Below are 13083 nucleotides of genomic sequence, written 5' to 3'. Positions count from 1 at the left end.
TGAACCTCCTCCTGAGATAACAGTACATTTCCTCCTTCACATACACATTAGTATCATAACGATGGCATTGCCATTATGGGAGATGGAATCGCTTGTAGTTTAGCTGAGATATTTTTGGTCTTACATTTAGATACACATGCATATACATATACATTAAAACCCATGATGGTTGGGTCTTGCTTGAATAGTTTGCGGAGGATACTTTAAAAGTTAGTCATGCATTTAACCAAGTTTCCATCATGCAAACAGCAGGTCAGCAGCACTGCATCCCAGATGTAGTTAGTCTGCATTGTTATTAAAATAGTAGCAATGGCTTGGAATATGTTGCTGGCTCCATAAAGCTAAAATGTTTTTTCAGGCATCTGATCTGCCCTCAAACAAGCTTAGAAACACAGAGCATGTGTTTTTGGGCAGTAGTGAGTTGGACTTCTGAGCCTGTGCTGCCTCATTGTTGGCAGGATCTAACTTAAATAATTAATCTACTTTAATTAAGAATGAACAATTCTTCATTTCTGTTTATCTTTCTCCTCCACTTTTTGCTCAACAGGGTATTTCACTCAGATTTCCACACTGGCAGATGTGCAAGAGAACGTGATGGAGTATCTCCATGTTCTCAGTCGTCCTAAGGTGATCGACCGGGAGCACGACACAGTTTGGACTGAGGCCTACATCGATAGCACTGTGAGTTGAATATGCCTTCGCTTGCTACATAACTCCAGTTCACGTGGTCCTTGATAGCCTCACATATCCACTGGGCTGTTGTAGGCTTAGAAAACTCCATAATGGGCTGAATTGTTGTATACATAAACCACAGGACCTTTTGTATAAGTTCATATTGTGAAAACATGTATTTTGAAGGGGAATGAATTAAACAACCCAAATGAAAGTGATCGAGGGTGAAAGACGAGCAGAGGGCTGACAATGTTTTCTGCATTTGTACCTTTGACTGTGAATGAGTTAAATGAGTCTGTGTGTAGCAGATGGACCCATTAAGTAAACGAGCCTCCTGTGTGTGCTTGGGAGCTTTGTAGGGTTGCAGCATTTTCAACTCCAGACAGTCTTAGGAGAATCTTTTTTGGGGCATTGCCCATAGTTGACCTTTCCCGCATGAAAAAGTCTCACTTCAGATTTATTGATAGTGGAAATACTGTGCTTGGTTTAGAAGAGGGTGCCATCATACCAGAGCATGATGGGTCACAGTCATTTGCCTTTAACTCACCAGGGCATTTATGTGGGCTCTTCTCACATGGATGCAACGTTGCACAATTGTACTGGGGAGCTGCTATAATAAAGTAAATGTAATGTCTGATCTGAACGCATGGGGCATTTATTGTTCCCACATGTGCCATCATTAGGTAATGTCTAGAATAGTTCAGGACTTTGCTGTGAAAACTATGATTTCCAATCTCTAAATCTCCTATCACCATACTGGCCGACATACTGAGCATAAGCAGGTAGTGAATATTGTGAATTACAGTCAAAATAATAATATTTTCTGAAATCGTGCATTCGTCTCCTGTACATCCTCTATAGTTGAGTGGCAAAACATCCCGAAAAACCCCTGAATGATAATAACAGAGTTAAAAGGACGAATCCTCTGTGATCCAAAGTCAGCACACAACATGCTGCATCATTCACCACACTGGTCCTTCTTGGCTTACTGTGTTAGACACGCAGAGAAAATAGCAGGAGTTAACAGTTTCTGTATAGATTAAGAGTGTGAGAGCTTTGGCCATGTAAAGGCAAAGGTAAGTGCCCTCCACTAGAAATACCCACCACGCAATCAAAAAACCACATAAAAATAGACTCTTTTCTCTCAGCTATCCTTTGAATATCCCTTATGTTTTACCCTTTCCTGTCTTTCTGTGCTCATTTGTTTCTCTTTGTCCTCATTTTCCCTCCCATTTATCACAGAAGTGCATACACTCAGCGCTGACCTAACACGTATAAGGAAATGCTTACGTTTTCTTGCAGTAGGAGTTGCGGCACTTGAGTGTTGATTCCTCTCTGCTGCGGCCCTTTTGACTATAAAGTTTGCCTCTCTTGAGACAGTCGCTGTTTTTAAGTTGTGTTCAATGTCAGTGGATTGTATGTGCCCACTGGCACTCCATTCAGTGAAAATTGCACCGAAAGGCTTTCTGACACTTATCCACAAATGTATTGACCCTGTCTCTCCTCCTCATCGTCATCCTCCTTCTCACCTCCTCTTCCTTCTCAATCTGTTCTCTTTAGCTCCCCCAAGCACAAAAGGTAAATGTGGTTTGAGGTCATTGGTGCATTGTGCTGTGGTGAGGCCTGCTGTGTGTCATGTGCATTTCTTGTGCATGTGCGTTTCGGTTTCTAATATCTGTGAAATGAACTATCATAGCGGCTCGTGGCATTTTCTTATGTGTCGTTGTCATATGTTGTTTGTCAACTTCCTGATTGAAGCCATGCCTCATGGTTGTCATGGGTGCCATTCACGCGCTCTCTTTTGCACGTCTGATTTCGCATTCGCACACGTCTGTGCACAAACTCGCTCATTCTTCACTGGTGATGCTATGTTAGCCTTGCTTTGCCAGTGTCTCTGGGCTGGCATTGTGATTATGTGTGTAAATGTGAGGCTTCATTTTGTTCTTTGGCCTGTGTGATTTTTGGTGTGAAAACAAGATTGCCTGTGTTATTTGTTTTGGTAGAATTCTCCAGAATAAGCTGTTTTGTCATCTTCTGGGTGAAAATCCAATAGTCCATAATGGTTGGCGGGATGATCTGTTCTGATGCCTTTTTATCATTTTCAGTGTTTTATTTTTCCAGTGATTTATGAATCGTATGTGGGTTGAGATAAGCAGCTCTATAATCACAACAGTGATGATGGCGAAACAAAAGAGCGCTCTGCCTCCCCATCAGTGTGAGCGAGGCACAGCAGTAGCATTACACAGCTGGCAGGCCGTATGTCTTACATAGTGCTGTTAGTGTGACAGACCCGAGCTGATTGACCTCAAAACAGCTCAGCAGAAAACTGAAATAGATATCATTTTATTAGGATTAGCGAGGAATCTGTACCAATTCTTTGCATATAATTGCCCCAGCACTGCTCTGGCCTGGGTGAACACACATACACACTACTCCAGTGACAGAAGGATGCAAACATGTGTGATAAGAAGTGAGCAAAACTCCTTGGATGGGCTCTGTGTTAGAAAATTGATGAGCATTTTGTTCCAGGACTGAAGTGTATCATCTTTCCTTCATGCTATCTTTCCCCGGTTTTCTCCCTCTCACTGCGACCCAGCAGTCCGTCTTTCTTATCTTACCTTTCTTTTGTGTTTTGTTTTGTTTTATTGTTTCACTTTGCTTCTTCGCCCCTATCTCTTTCCCTCCACCTGTGCTCTCCTTTCTGCCATCCTCCCTCTTGCTCTCCTATCCCTCGTTCCACCAGCTTCATTCATCATTCTCTGGCTCATTTGGCTTTGTTTCCCACTCTGCTGGATGAACTGACACTGGAGCTCAGGGATGATGCGAGGGAGGTGAGAGGAATGTGTCAGGGGGAGATATTTGAGGACAACGGTAGGGAGGGTTGGAAAAAGAATATAAGAGATTAAAGAATCATAAACATTGTGGGAGTGACAGGAGGAATTTGCACTGAAGTTTCAAAAAACGAGACTGATACTTGATTAAGTACGAAGACCAAAAAATGGGGAATCTGTGAGCGGCTGATTGCCTTTTGAAGATAAACTGAAATGCTGAGATGAACTCCACTATTTCAAAGCAAAGCATTAATATTGATTGAGGTAATTAAGAGCTTTCAAAGATAATCCCCAAACACCTGTGCAGTAAAAACATGTGCTGGATGTGTGCCAGCTCAGCTTCCCATCGGGTCTGTTTTAGTTTGCTCAAATTAGTCTGCAGAGGTGGCGTTGGCTCCCGCACACACAAACCTGGTCTCCAAGGAAACAGGGGTCACCTCATCTACCTCCATGCAATTTGTCACAGCAACCTAGATTATAAAGTGTACTATGAAACATAAAACACAGGCCAAGGGTGTGTATGTTAGCCCTCTGATGGGTATTGGTGTGTGTGTTTATGTGTGTGTGGGTATGTGCTAGTGCGGTGTCAAGTGTATTAATGCCCACTGGTGTTCTCGTTCATTATTTGACCCACAGCAGGGAAAAGAACTTCCACAGCTCCTTTACTCTGACTCATACAGGTAAATTTGCAGAGGCAATGATGATGCAGATTTGGCCCAGATGTGTGAGTTCTGACTTAAGGATTAGGGTTAGCACCACTTCCACTTTCACAGCAAGAAGGTCCTGAGTCAGCAACACCAGGCTAGGGCAGGCCTTCGATGTGGAATCCTCGTGCTCTGCCATAGGTCTTCGATTTCACACAGCATCTAAACACATGCAGTTACTGGCCTGGTTGCTTCAAGCTGGCTGCCCGTGCTCCTAATAATTAGGATGGGTTATGCAAAGAGAAGAAATCCCCCGTGGGGCTGAATAAAGTGTACCTTTTCTGTAGCTCTGATGGTGACTTTAAATGCACTGCCTCTTCTTATTTACCTAAAAGTATGGCAACCCCTGGAAGTGCATGGGCATTTTTACCAATTTGAACAATCTGGATTTCTGCTCAAAGGGTTCACATATTACACAGAGTCTTCTATTGGGGTTCACAGGGATACAGCAGCCCACAGGACCAGTAATATACTGCACTGATTGAAACGACCTGGGCTTGGATATATCTCTTTAATTTGTCCCGTTCAGTGGTAGCACGGCTGCCACGTGTTGCAGCTGCAGTATCTAGGTATGCTTCGTTCTCCCTTCTATGTCCAATATTGGACTCCAAATTACATTTAGCAGCTGTCCAAACTCGTGCCACTAATTCCTCTTTCCTCAGCGTCTGAGGGATATTGACAGATTTCCTTGTCATTACCTGTTATCTCTCATGGTAAAAAAGAAAAAAAGTCTTGGGGTGGGGAAAGCACTTTTACAATGTCGGTATAAAATTCAGTACTTTCTAAAGATGCGTGCTGATATTTAGTCAGTCCAACAAATTTAAAAGATGATATTCCTTTGATTAGTGCAGTGTAAGTAGAACATGCTTTATGCTTTTTGCCGCTCCGTGTTCCCCTGAACTATTGTAGATTTTCATCTTGGATTTATTCTTTGCTTAATGATCCAATTACTGATGCTGAATGGAAGAAGTCACTGACATTTAGACAGATTCAACATTTCTGGGAAGGCAAGGTTAGATCATATTTTTCAAGTACTAAGCCTTCCTCCAGTCTCCTAAGAAAACAGTGTCAAGCTTTCATCTGTAATGGATATCATCGTCAGATACAGACATCCGGTAGAAAGATAAATATCATAATTATCCCAGCAGTCTTTAGAGGGGGGGGGGTACCCAGATCCAGACTAGAAGCGCTGCCTTTGGATAAGCTTATTCTGCAAGAGATCAAAGGCAGACTCTGATTGAACATATTTTAGGGCAAATAATAAACATGAATAAAACATGTCGTGGAAGTTTAGTTGGTCTCTGAAGAAGATGATCAGGTCCTCGGCTAAATTCCCATCAAATTCTATGCTCCACACGGATGTTTTGCAGCTTGAAAACACTGCTCAGTGTGACTGGGCAAGATGTTTCATATAAGATGCATGAAATGTGCTCTGTGGTTACATAAAATTTGTAACAAAAACAATGAAGTTTCATCATTACCTTCCCTCTCTTCCCTCCCTTTGGCTCTTTCTGTTTTTCTGTTTGTTTCTGCTTCACAAATCACTCAGTTGGAGGACGGCCAAGGTCCAGTTCTGATGACTACGGTGGCAATGCCAGTGTTCAGTACCAAGAATGAGACTGTAAGCTCACATACAGTGATGCAGAATTCACAACACATTCACTGCCTCGTGATTCCAAAGCTCGATGTCTCAAATGAAATTACAGCTTAACTGAAAAACTGAATTTTCCTCATGAGTTATTCCATCACGGGGAATTAGTCTTTGAGAGAATTGACACAAATGGTAAAATCATTGTTGATTTTTTTGTGTATTTGATGGATGCTAATATCACTTTGATTGCAGTTTGAAAATTGGGACAAAGCGGCGCATTACAAGTTGAATATTTTTATAAATAACATAAACGGAGGCACTGATGCGGCTGTAAAAGATTGTTATGTAAGTAACCTTTTAAACTGAGCTAACCAATTTTCGTATATTTGTGTGCTTGCAGAGAAACCGTGGAATCCTTCTGGGGGTGGTTGGGACAGATGTGCCAGTCTCTGAGCTGCTCAAGACTATCCCCAAGTATAAGGTACCACATCCAGCATCACTTAGTTCTTCCTGCACGTGATTAGGGATCTCAATAGCCATTATTCAATGTTTTACACTATCACACTGACTACCGAGGGTTCCCAATGCTTACTCAAGCAGTTTTATACACTTGTGCACATTGGCACAGTCCTGAATACCCATGCACACAGCTTTAGCTCACAAAGATGTTTTACTGCATGGCTACAACAGCCACTGTCTGTTTCCACCAGATCCTAGTAAGCTATCGCATAAATAGGAGAGACTGATTACACGATGTGCAACTTCTGTGCCCGTTACCCTCTCCTCTACACTGAACTCTGAACATGTTGCTCCACCTCTCCAGTCCCACAAGCGGTCCAAAACCCCACCTTATAATACATAAAATACTCCACATAAGTCAGTCCAGAGTACAGTAACTGAATGCAAAGCCAAGTCGCAGATACATTAGAGATGAGCTTAGTCACAGCTCCTGGTTACACTCGGTTCATTAATGCATTCTGCTCGTGTCCCCCCACCCACATCCCTGCACTGATTTCTTTTGTAGATCTGAATCTTGGATGTGTGTAAGGTGTTTACATTTGAAAGTGTGTTATTTGCTCAGACATGACATGATGAACGATGCCGTCCTTTCCCGTTGTGCGGGTCTCGGTTTTACCACAAAAACAAAGACTCTGAAAGGGGCTTGATTAACCAGATTTACAATTAGGTTCTGATTTGTTATGCATAATTTTGGTGTGTCTTTGTGTGTGCTTTTGCATATTCTACTAGCTGGGCATTCATGGCTACGCCTTTGCAATCACCAACAACGGTTACATCCTCACCCACCCGGATTTACGGCCACTCGTGAGTATTACCTCCAGGACATTTCAGAGTTTACTGAGTGTGACCCTTATTACCATAAAAATCCCTTTTAGGATGCACAGGTTGAAGTTGAAATGTGTTGTTCTGTACTGGATAGATGAATACACCCTCTCGAGTTCACATCAAGTCACTTACCAATTTTCTTTTTTTGTTGTCACACTGAGATTGTGATTGACTTTAACAGAATGGTGTGTAATTGTGTGGTACTCTGTGTGGTGTGCCTTGTGAGTATGCTGGCTGCGTGGTGGTATGTAGATGAGGAGAGCATGTTCCAGGCCTCTGCTGTTCTGTGAATAGACAGAGATACAGCTTCTGAATGGCTGTGATTAACTCTATTGTACTCACCCACTCCTCTCACAAGAGCTGGACGGAGAGAGTGTAGAAAGAGAGGGAGGCTGCGGGAACCTGCTGAATGTGAGGATAGGTGCAGGTAGGCCTGGTGTAACACTGGGGGAGAAGAGTGAGGTGCTCATATGGATGCCAGGGCAACAGATGAGATGGAGAACAGAGAACAGACAGTGAGGCAGACAGACAGATGGTTTAATAGAGGTCTAATTAAAGACGTTAATGACCAGTGTTTAACAGCTAATGAGGGGTGGGAGACAGTCCTCACTGACAGATTCAAAAGTAGACACACATACAGTAGTAACACAGACGCACACATAAACACACACATACAATGCAATTAAAAAGTTCAGTACTTTGATCTGTTTCACCTTCATTTAATGGGTCAGTGGTCAAGCCAGTGAGCTACCCAGCAGTGGTGTATTCCTGGAGCGTTGCATCCTGACGCTTGATAGATTAATAAAAGTCACATATACATAAACTGTTGTTGCACGGTTGAATTCTTAAGAAGTTATCGGTGCTTTATTAGGCTGAAGCACTTGATTAAATAAAGGAATAGTGAAATTAAGACTAAACTATCCAGCTATTGGCCCAAGTGCCAGCAGGTATGATGACACCACCTTTTTATAGGTGTACGTAAAATGAAGACTATTCTAAATCAAAGTCGTTTCAAATACAGCTTGTTGGACAAAAATACAGATTTTATGGTTCTGCCTCTGTATGTCACCACAGTGACAAATCAAACAATCAAGACATGATTGAAAGGAAACTTTCAGCTTTAACAAAAAAATGCTTGACTGTTTAAACATTATGGGAATTTATACACAGACCTGCATTTTCAGAGGCTCAGAGGTAATCGGGGAACTGACTGACAAGCAGTCATGGCCATGTGAAGCCTTTGTTATTTCATAGCAAACGAAACAGACATGACATCTGAAGCTGATGCAAAGTGTTGAATTTGTATTTTATAGCTTCTTGCTGTAATTTTCACAAAGATGTGTCAATTCAAGAGAGGGAGGCTGAAGAAACAAAATCAACCTGTCAGAGAGACAGAACAGAACAAAAGGCCTGAAAGACCACAGGAGTCAGCTAAAGTGAATGATGACAGAATCATTTCCATGGTTTAGAAAGACAGCTTCACAACATCGAACAATGACAGCAACAAGCAAGAGAAGTCTTCATGAATGGAAATATGGAGGATTTAAAAAAGATCCAAACACTGGTAAGAGCCACTGAAAATGTATAAAAACAGCTGTAATTAACCTAAACAGTTAATGCATTTTTTTTTAATTCCTTGGGTTAAAGTCTGCACATCAGCCAAGTGTTGATTGTGGTTGTGTACAGAGGCAACAACTACCAACACTGTCTTTGTCCAGCACGTTGTGGAACTTACTGGATTGTTACCCTGAAATATGAAGTTATTAATTATGAAGTTGACCGAGAAATAAAGCAAAACTCTACTAATAAAGTGGGCCATGCTGTTAAAGTCGTATTAACATATCACGGGGCGATCGTGGCTCAAGAGTTGGGAGTTCGCCTTGTAATCGGAAGGTTGCCGGTTCGAGCCCCGGCTTGGACAGTCTCTGTCGTTGTGTCCTTGAGCAAGATACTTCACCCGTTGCCTACTGGAGGTGGTCAGAGGGCCCGGTGGCGTCAGTGTCCGGCAGCCTCGCCTCTGTCATTACAGCTACAATGTAGCTGCCATCACCAGTGTGTGAATGGGTGAATGACTGCATGTGTAAAGCGCTTTGGGGTCCTTAGGGACTAGAAAAGCGCTATACAAATACAGACCATTATTAAAAGGGATGGTCAGGAACAAACAGAAAACGTATTGACTGTTTTGTTTAAAACTCACTGTTTCAATAAATAAGCCTTTTCTTATTGAAAAAGATGTGATTTGAATGGAGTAAAAAGATCCTCTTCTTTTTTCATGCATGTAGTTTGGTGAGACAAGCTGTTAGAAACTGTGCTGCAAGCTGCATCACATTCTGCACAATTGAAGCCGCCCACTCCCATCGTCTCTTTGTTGTATGTTAACCAGTGAAAACTATCTGGCCACTTACATCAAAGTACATTTACATTTTTGAAGCTTTGGTTTCTCTTGTGTCACTCCTGCTTTTTTTTCATTACAGTAGCTTTGAAAAACGAGCTTCTGCTATTATTGCGCAGGTGCAAACAGGATTATGTGGAGATAGTTTGTCAACAGTTGCTTGCTTGTCTTTCTGTGGCTACTTCTTACATTAGAGCACAGTCCTAATTTTCAAAGCCAAAGGTAATTTGTCAGCATGACTGAGTAACCACAAGCAAGAAACAGCAGCAGCAACCATGTAAAACTCTATTCCCTCTCATTTTTACTTTTGCTTCTGTATCAGTTAAACAAAGATTGGCTGGTGGCTTCCGGGGTTTACTTTCATACTTAACTGTCAATTATGATAGCAATATCAACCTACTCATCAAACTCTTTCTGTAGTCTTTTCTGTTACAAAAGATTAATTCTTTGGTTCAGTAATAATTTATCATGTATTTGCTCATTTAATCTTCTCAGTTTCTTCTTCGCTATTATACACCTCAGTCTGTTTCCCTCTTTCCCTTCTTAAGGAAAGAAAGGAGGTAAAATGGCTCCATGATTGCCTCCATGCCACTGAAACTATTTCTGATGATCTTCAGGTCCCGTGTTTGGTGTCCACTGGACTGTTTTCCTGTTTTTTAAGGACATGACTTTTATATACGGTTCATCTGATGTAGATTTGGCCTGTCACCTGCACAGTTTTGTCTAGAACCACCATGCAACACCATCCACACCAAGATGTGCCAAGTTTTTGGCTAGTGGCCCTTGTTGGTGCAAACATAGTATTTTATAGCTGTCAGACTCTGTTATCTTTTTATACATTCAACTAAATAAATGGGAATAAATGATGTGTTTGTGCATGTTAGTAACAAAGTAAAGATTCAATTTAAAATAGATTCTTTGCCAAGTTGTAGATTATATGTACACACAACACTGGTTCATCCCTTGAGTTTCGCCCCTGCTTGACTGGATCACAGTGCAGTTGCTATGTGGCTTAACAAACATGCGACACTGGACAACTATTGTTCAAGACTATTTAAAACAAAATACAAACATTTTCTTGGAGGTTGTGATGACATTTTCATTATGTGAAATGCAATGGCTTGTTTTGATAACTGATAACAACAACAGAACAACAAAAGAATTGCCGTAGTTTGGCATACTCTTTCTGTTATGTCATTTCCAGTATTTCTGATTGTGCGTGCATGTGTGTGTTGGGATGTTTGTGCAGTATGGAGATGGCAAGAAGAGAAGAAAACCGAACTATAGCAGCGTGGATCTGTCTGAGGTGGAATGGGAGGATAAGGAAGACACGGTGAGACACTAGTAAATCTGCATCAAGTGTCAGGACAGCAGCGCTCTGAAAATCAGTGTCATCAAGCACAACTGTGTGTGTGTGTGTGTGTGTGTGTGTGTGTGTGTGTGTGTGTGTGTGTGTGTGTGTGTGTGTGTGTGTGTGTGTGTGTGCGCGCGCTTTGTCTTTCTAGCTAAGAAATGCAATGGTCAACAGGAAGACGGGGATCTTCTCAATGGAGGTGAAGAAGAGTGTAGACAAAGGGGTGAGAAATGCAAAGTTCAGAAATAAAACAACAAAACGCACAAACAACGCACTTGTCAGAATGTCCTAAAGGCTGAGCGAGAGAAAATACTTACCAGCAAGCATTCACTCTGCTAAGGGCTTGTTACAGCTGGCTCAGTGATGTACAGGACTGACTTGGGGATTTTGTTTCTGATTTGGTTTGCTGTGCATGCACTGGTGTGTGTCTCTCTGCGTGTGAGCCCCTTATCTCCACAAAGCACATGTTGCTGAATACGGGGAAACAGCAGCCCGTTGATTCTGCTTTACTTCCTGCCTGTCAGAGAGAGAGAAAGGTGTGTGTAGATATGTGTGAATGTGTTAAATGTGTGTTCGCACATATTAAAGAGCGATTTGGATTAGGCTGATTAATATACAGATATTATACAGACATCCACACACACACATACACACACACATTATCATTATTATTATTGTATATCTATATTTATATAGAGAGACAGAGACGCTCACAAGAGACTCTTTATGAATGTACTGATGTCCATCTGCAGCTAAGGACTGCCCAACAGAAGCTTGTACTACTTGCACCACTAGATGGCGCTAGATTGCAAGAAATGATATCAGACAGCACCGCCTGGCGTTTAACGCAGCCTCTATATTCACCTCTTTCAGAAACGTGTGCTGATTTTGCACAATGATTACTACTACACAGACATCAAAGGGACTCCTTTCAGGTAAGAAGTCTGAAGACTTCCTTAAGCTAACGAAGCTGAATTTTCCGGTGGTTAATCTGTAAACGACAACAGATTTTTAGGAAATATGTTTTGTTTGTTTTGTTTTAGGGGTTTTTGTTTATTTTTGTTTGTTTTGTTTGTTTGTTTTAGTCTAGGGGTTGCTCTTTCCAGAGGCCATGGGAAGTTTTTCTTCAGGGGGAACGTGACAGTAGAGGAAGGTAGGAAATCAGCCTTTTTGCTTTCTGACTCATTTCTGTGTTGTTGTTGTTTTTGTTGTTGCTTTTATTTTTGTTTTCCTACTTTTCTCTCCCTCGCACTCTCTCGATCCCTCTTCTTCTTCTAAGGGCCTTTGTTTTTCTGTTTCTCATTAAACAAGCACTCAGCAAGTAGTTTAGTTTAGTTTGTAAATGCTTCTCTGAGCACTACATGAAATGCAGCATCACAGAGAGCTTTTTAGTATTATAATAATACTTTTCTATTATTTTGTTGTATAAAAACACAATCACAAAATGCACTTTCTAAAGTTATTTTAGGACAAAAATGTTTAATAAAAATATATTTGGATATCATTTTCTAGGAATGCATGGTATAAAAGTCTCTTTGCAGAATGATTAGTCAGAACCAATAAAACGGCCTGTTTTTAAAAACAATAACAAGAAGAAATACTTTTCCATCCTCGGTGATATTTGTGCAGAAAAAGCTGGATTCTGACATTAACTATGCCCGTTCAAATCTTATGATTATTGTATTAAGGGATTAATATTACACGAAGGTTAAAATAACATTTGATGTTGTGACTGGATGAAGTTGACATTAGATAATCTGATTAAATCAGTAAACATTCATCATGTTTTATAAACTGTGTTGGGTATGTAAAGTCTTCTAACTTCTCCTCTTTGGCCCAACGTAACCAGTTCCTCTTCAAACCTGTAGACACTTTTTGTCTAGTCTTTCTCTTCATGTAGTGATTTAAAAAGCCACAACTTCACAGGAAGTTAAATATTCCCCTTTGCGGCTCCTTAGGTGTGTTGTGCGTCCTTCTCCTGACAGTGTTGTATGTCTGCTCCTGCTTGTGTGTTTCTCCACGTGCATGCATGTCTGTTTTCACGTCAGTCCCCATGCATGTTAATATTCATGCGGTGGTGGTGGTGTGTGTGTCTGTCTGTGTGTTTCTCTAAACATGTCCATCACACAGAGCGCTCAGAGCATGACTTGGCTCTTCCTGATCTAATCAGAGCTGTCACATCCATTCAAAAAACA

The 13083-nt window shown here is 41.3% G+C and overlaps 1 protein-coding gene across 3 annotated transcripts in view; it reads left to right on the top strand.

Moving 5' to 3' along the window:
• Positions 1 to 13083, top strand: part of cacna2d3a (calcium channel, voltage-dependent, alpha 2/delta subunit 3a) — a 130298-nt gene that overhangs the window by 85878 nt on the left and 31337 nt on the right. The window contains exons 12-20 of one of the 3 annotated variants that reach the window (XM_076877972.1): positions 548 to 681; positions 2233 to 2250; positions 5757 to 5828; positions 6199 to 6279; positions 7047 to 7121; positions 10784 to 10867; positions 11040 to 11111; positions 11762 to 11823; positions 11974 to 12041. In XM_076877972.1, coding sequence (XP_076734087.1) covers positions 548 to 681; positions 2233 to 2250; positions 5757 to 5828; positions 6199 to 6279; positions 7047 to 7121; positions 10784 to 10867; positions 11040 to 11111; positions 11762 to 11823; positions 11974 to 12041 — 666 coding nt within the window. The remainder of the gene's footprint in view (positions 1 to 547; positions 682 to 2232; positions 2251 to 5756; positions 5829 to 6198; positions 6280 to 7046; positions 7122 to 10783; positions 10868 to 11039; positions 11112 to 11761; positions 11824 to 11973; positions 12042 to 13083) is intronic. The other 2 variants (XM_076877973.1, XM_076877974.1) reach the window with 2 other exon arrangements.

The sequence above is a fragment of the Maylandia zebra genome, linkage group LG20 (assembly GCF_041146795.1).
Source record: "Maylandia zebra isolate NMK-2024a linkage group LG20, Mzebra_GT3a, whole genome shotgun sequence".
NCBI lineage: Eukaryota > Metazoa > Chordata > Actinopteri > Cichliformes > Cichlidae > Maylandia > Maylandia zebra.
Note: the sequence above shows the minus strand (reverse complement) of the source record. Positions and strands in the feature narration are given on the sequence as shown.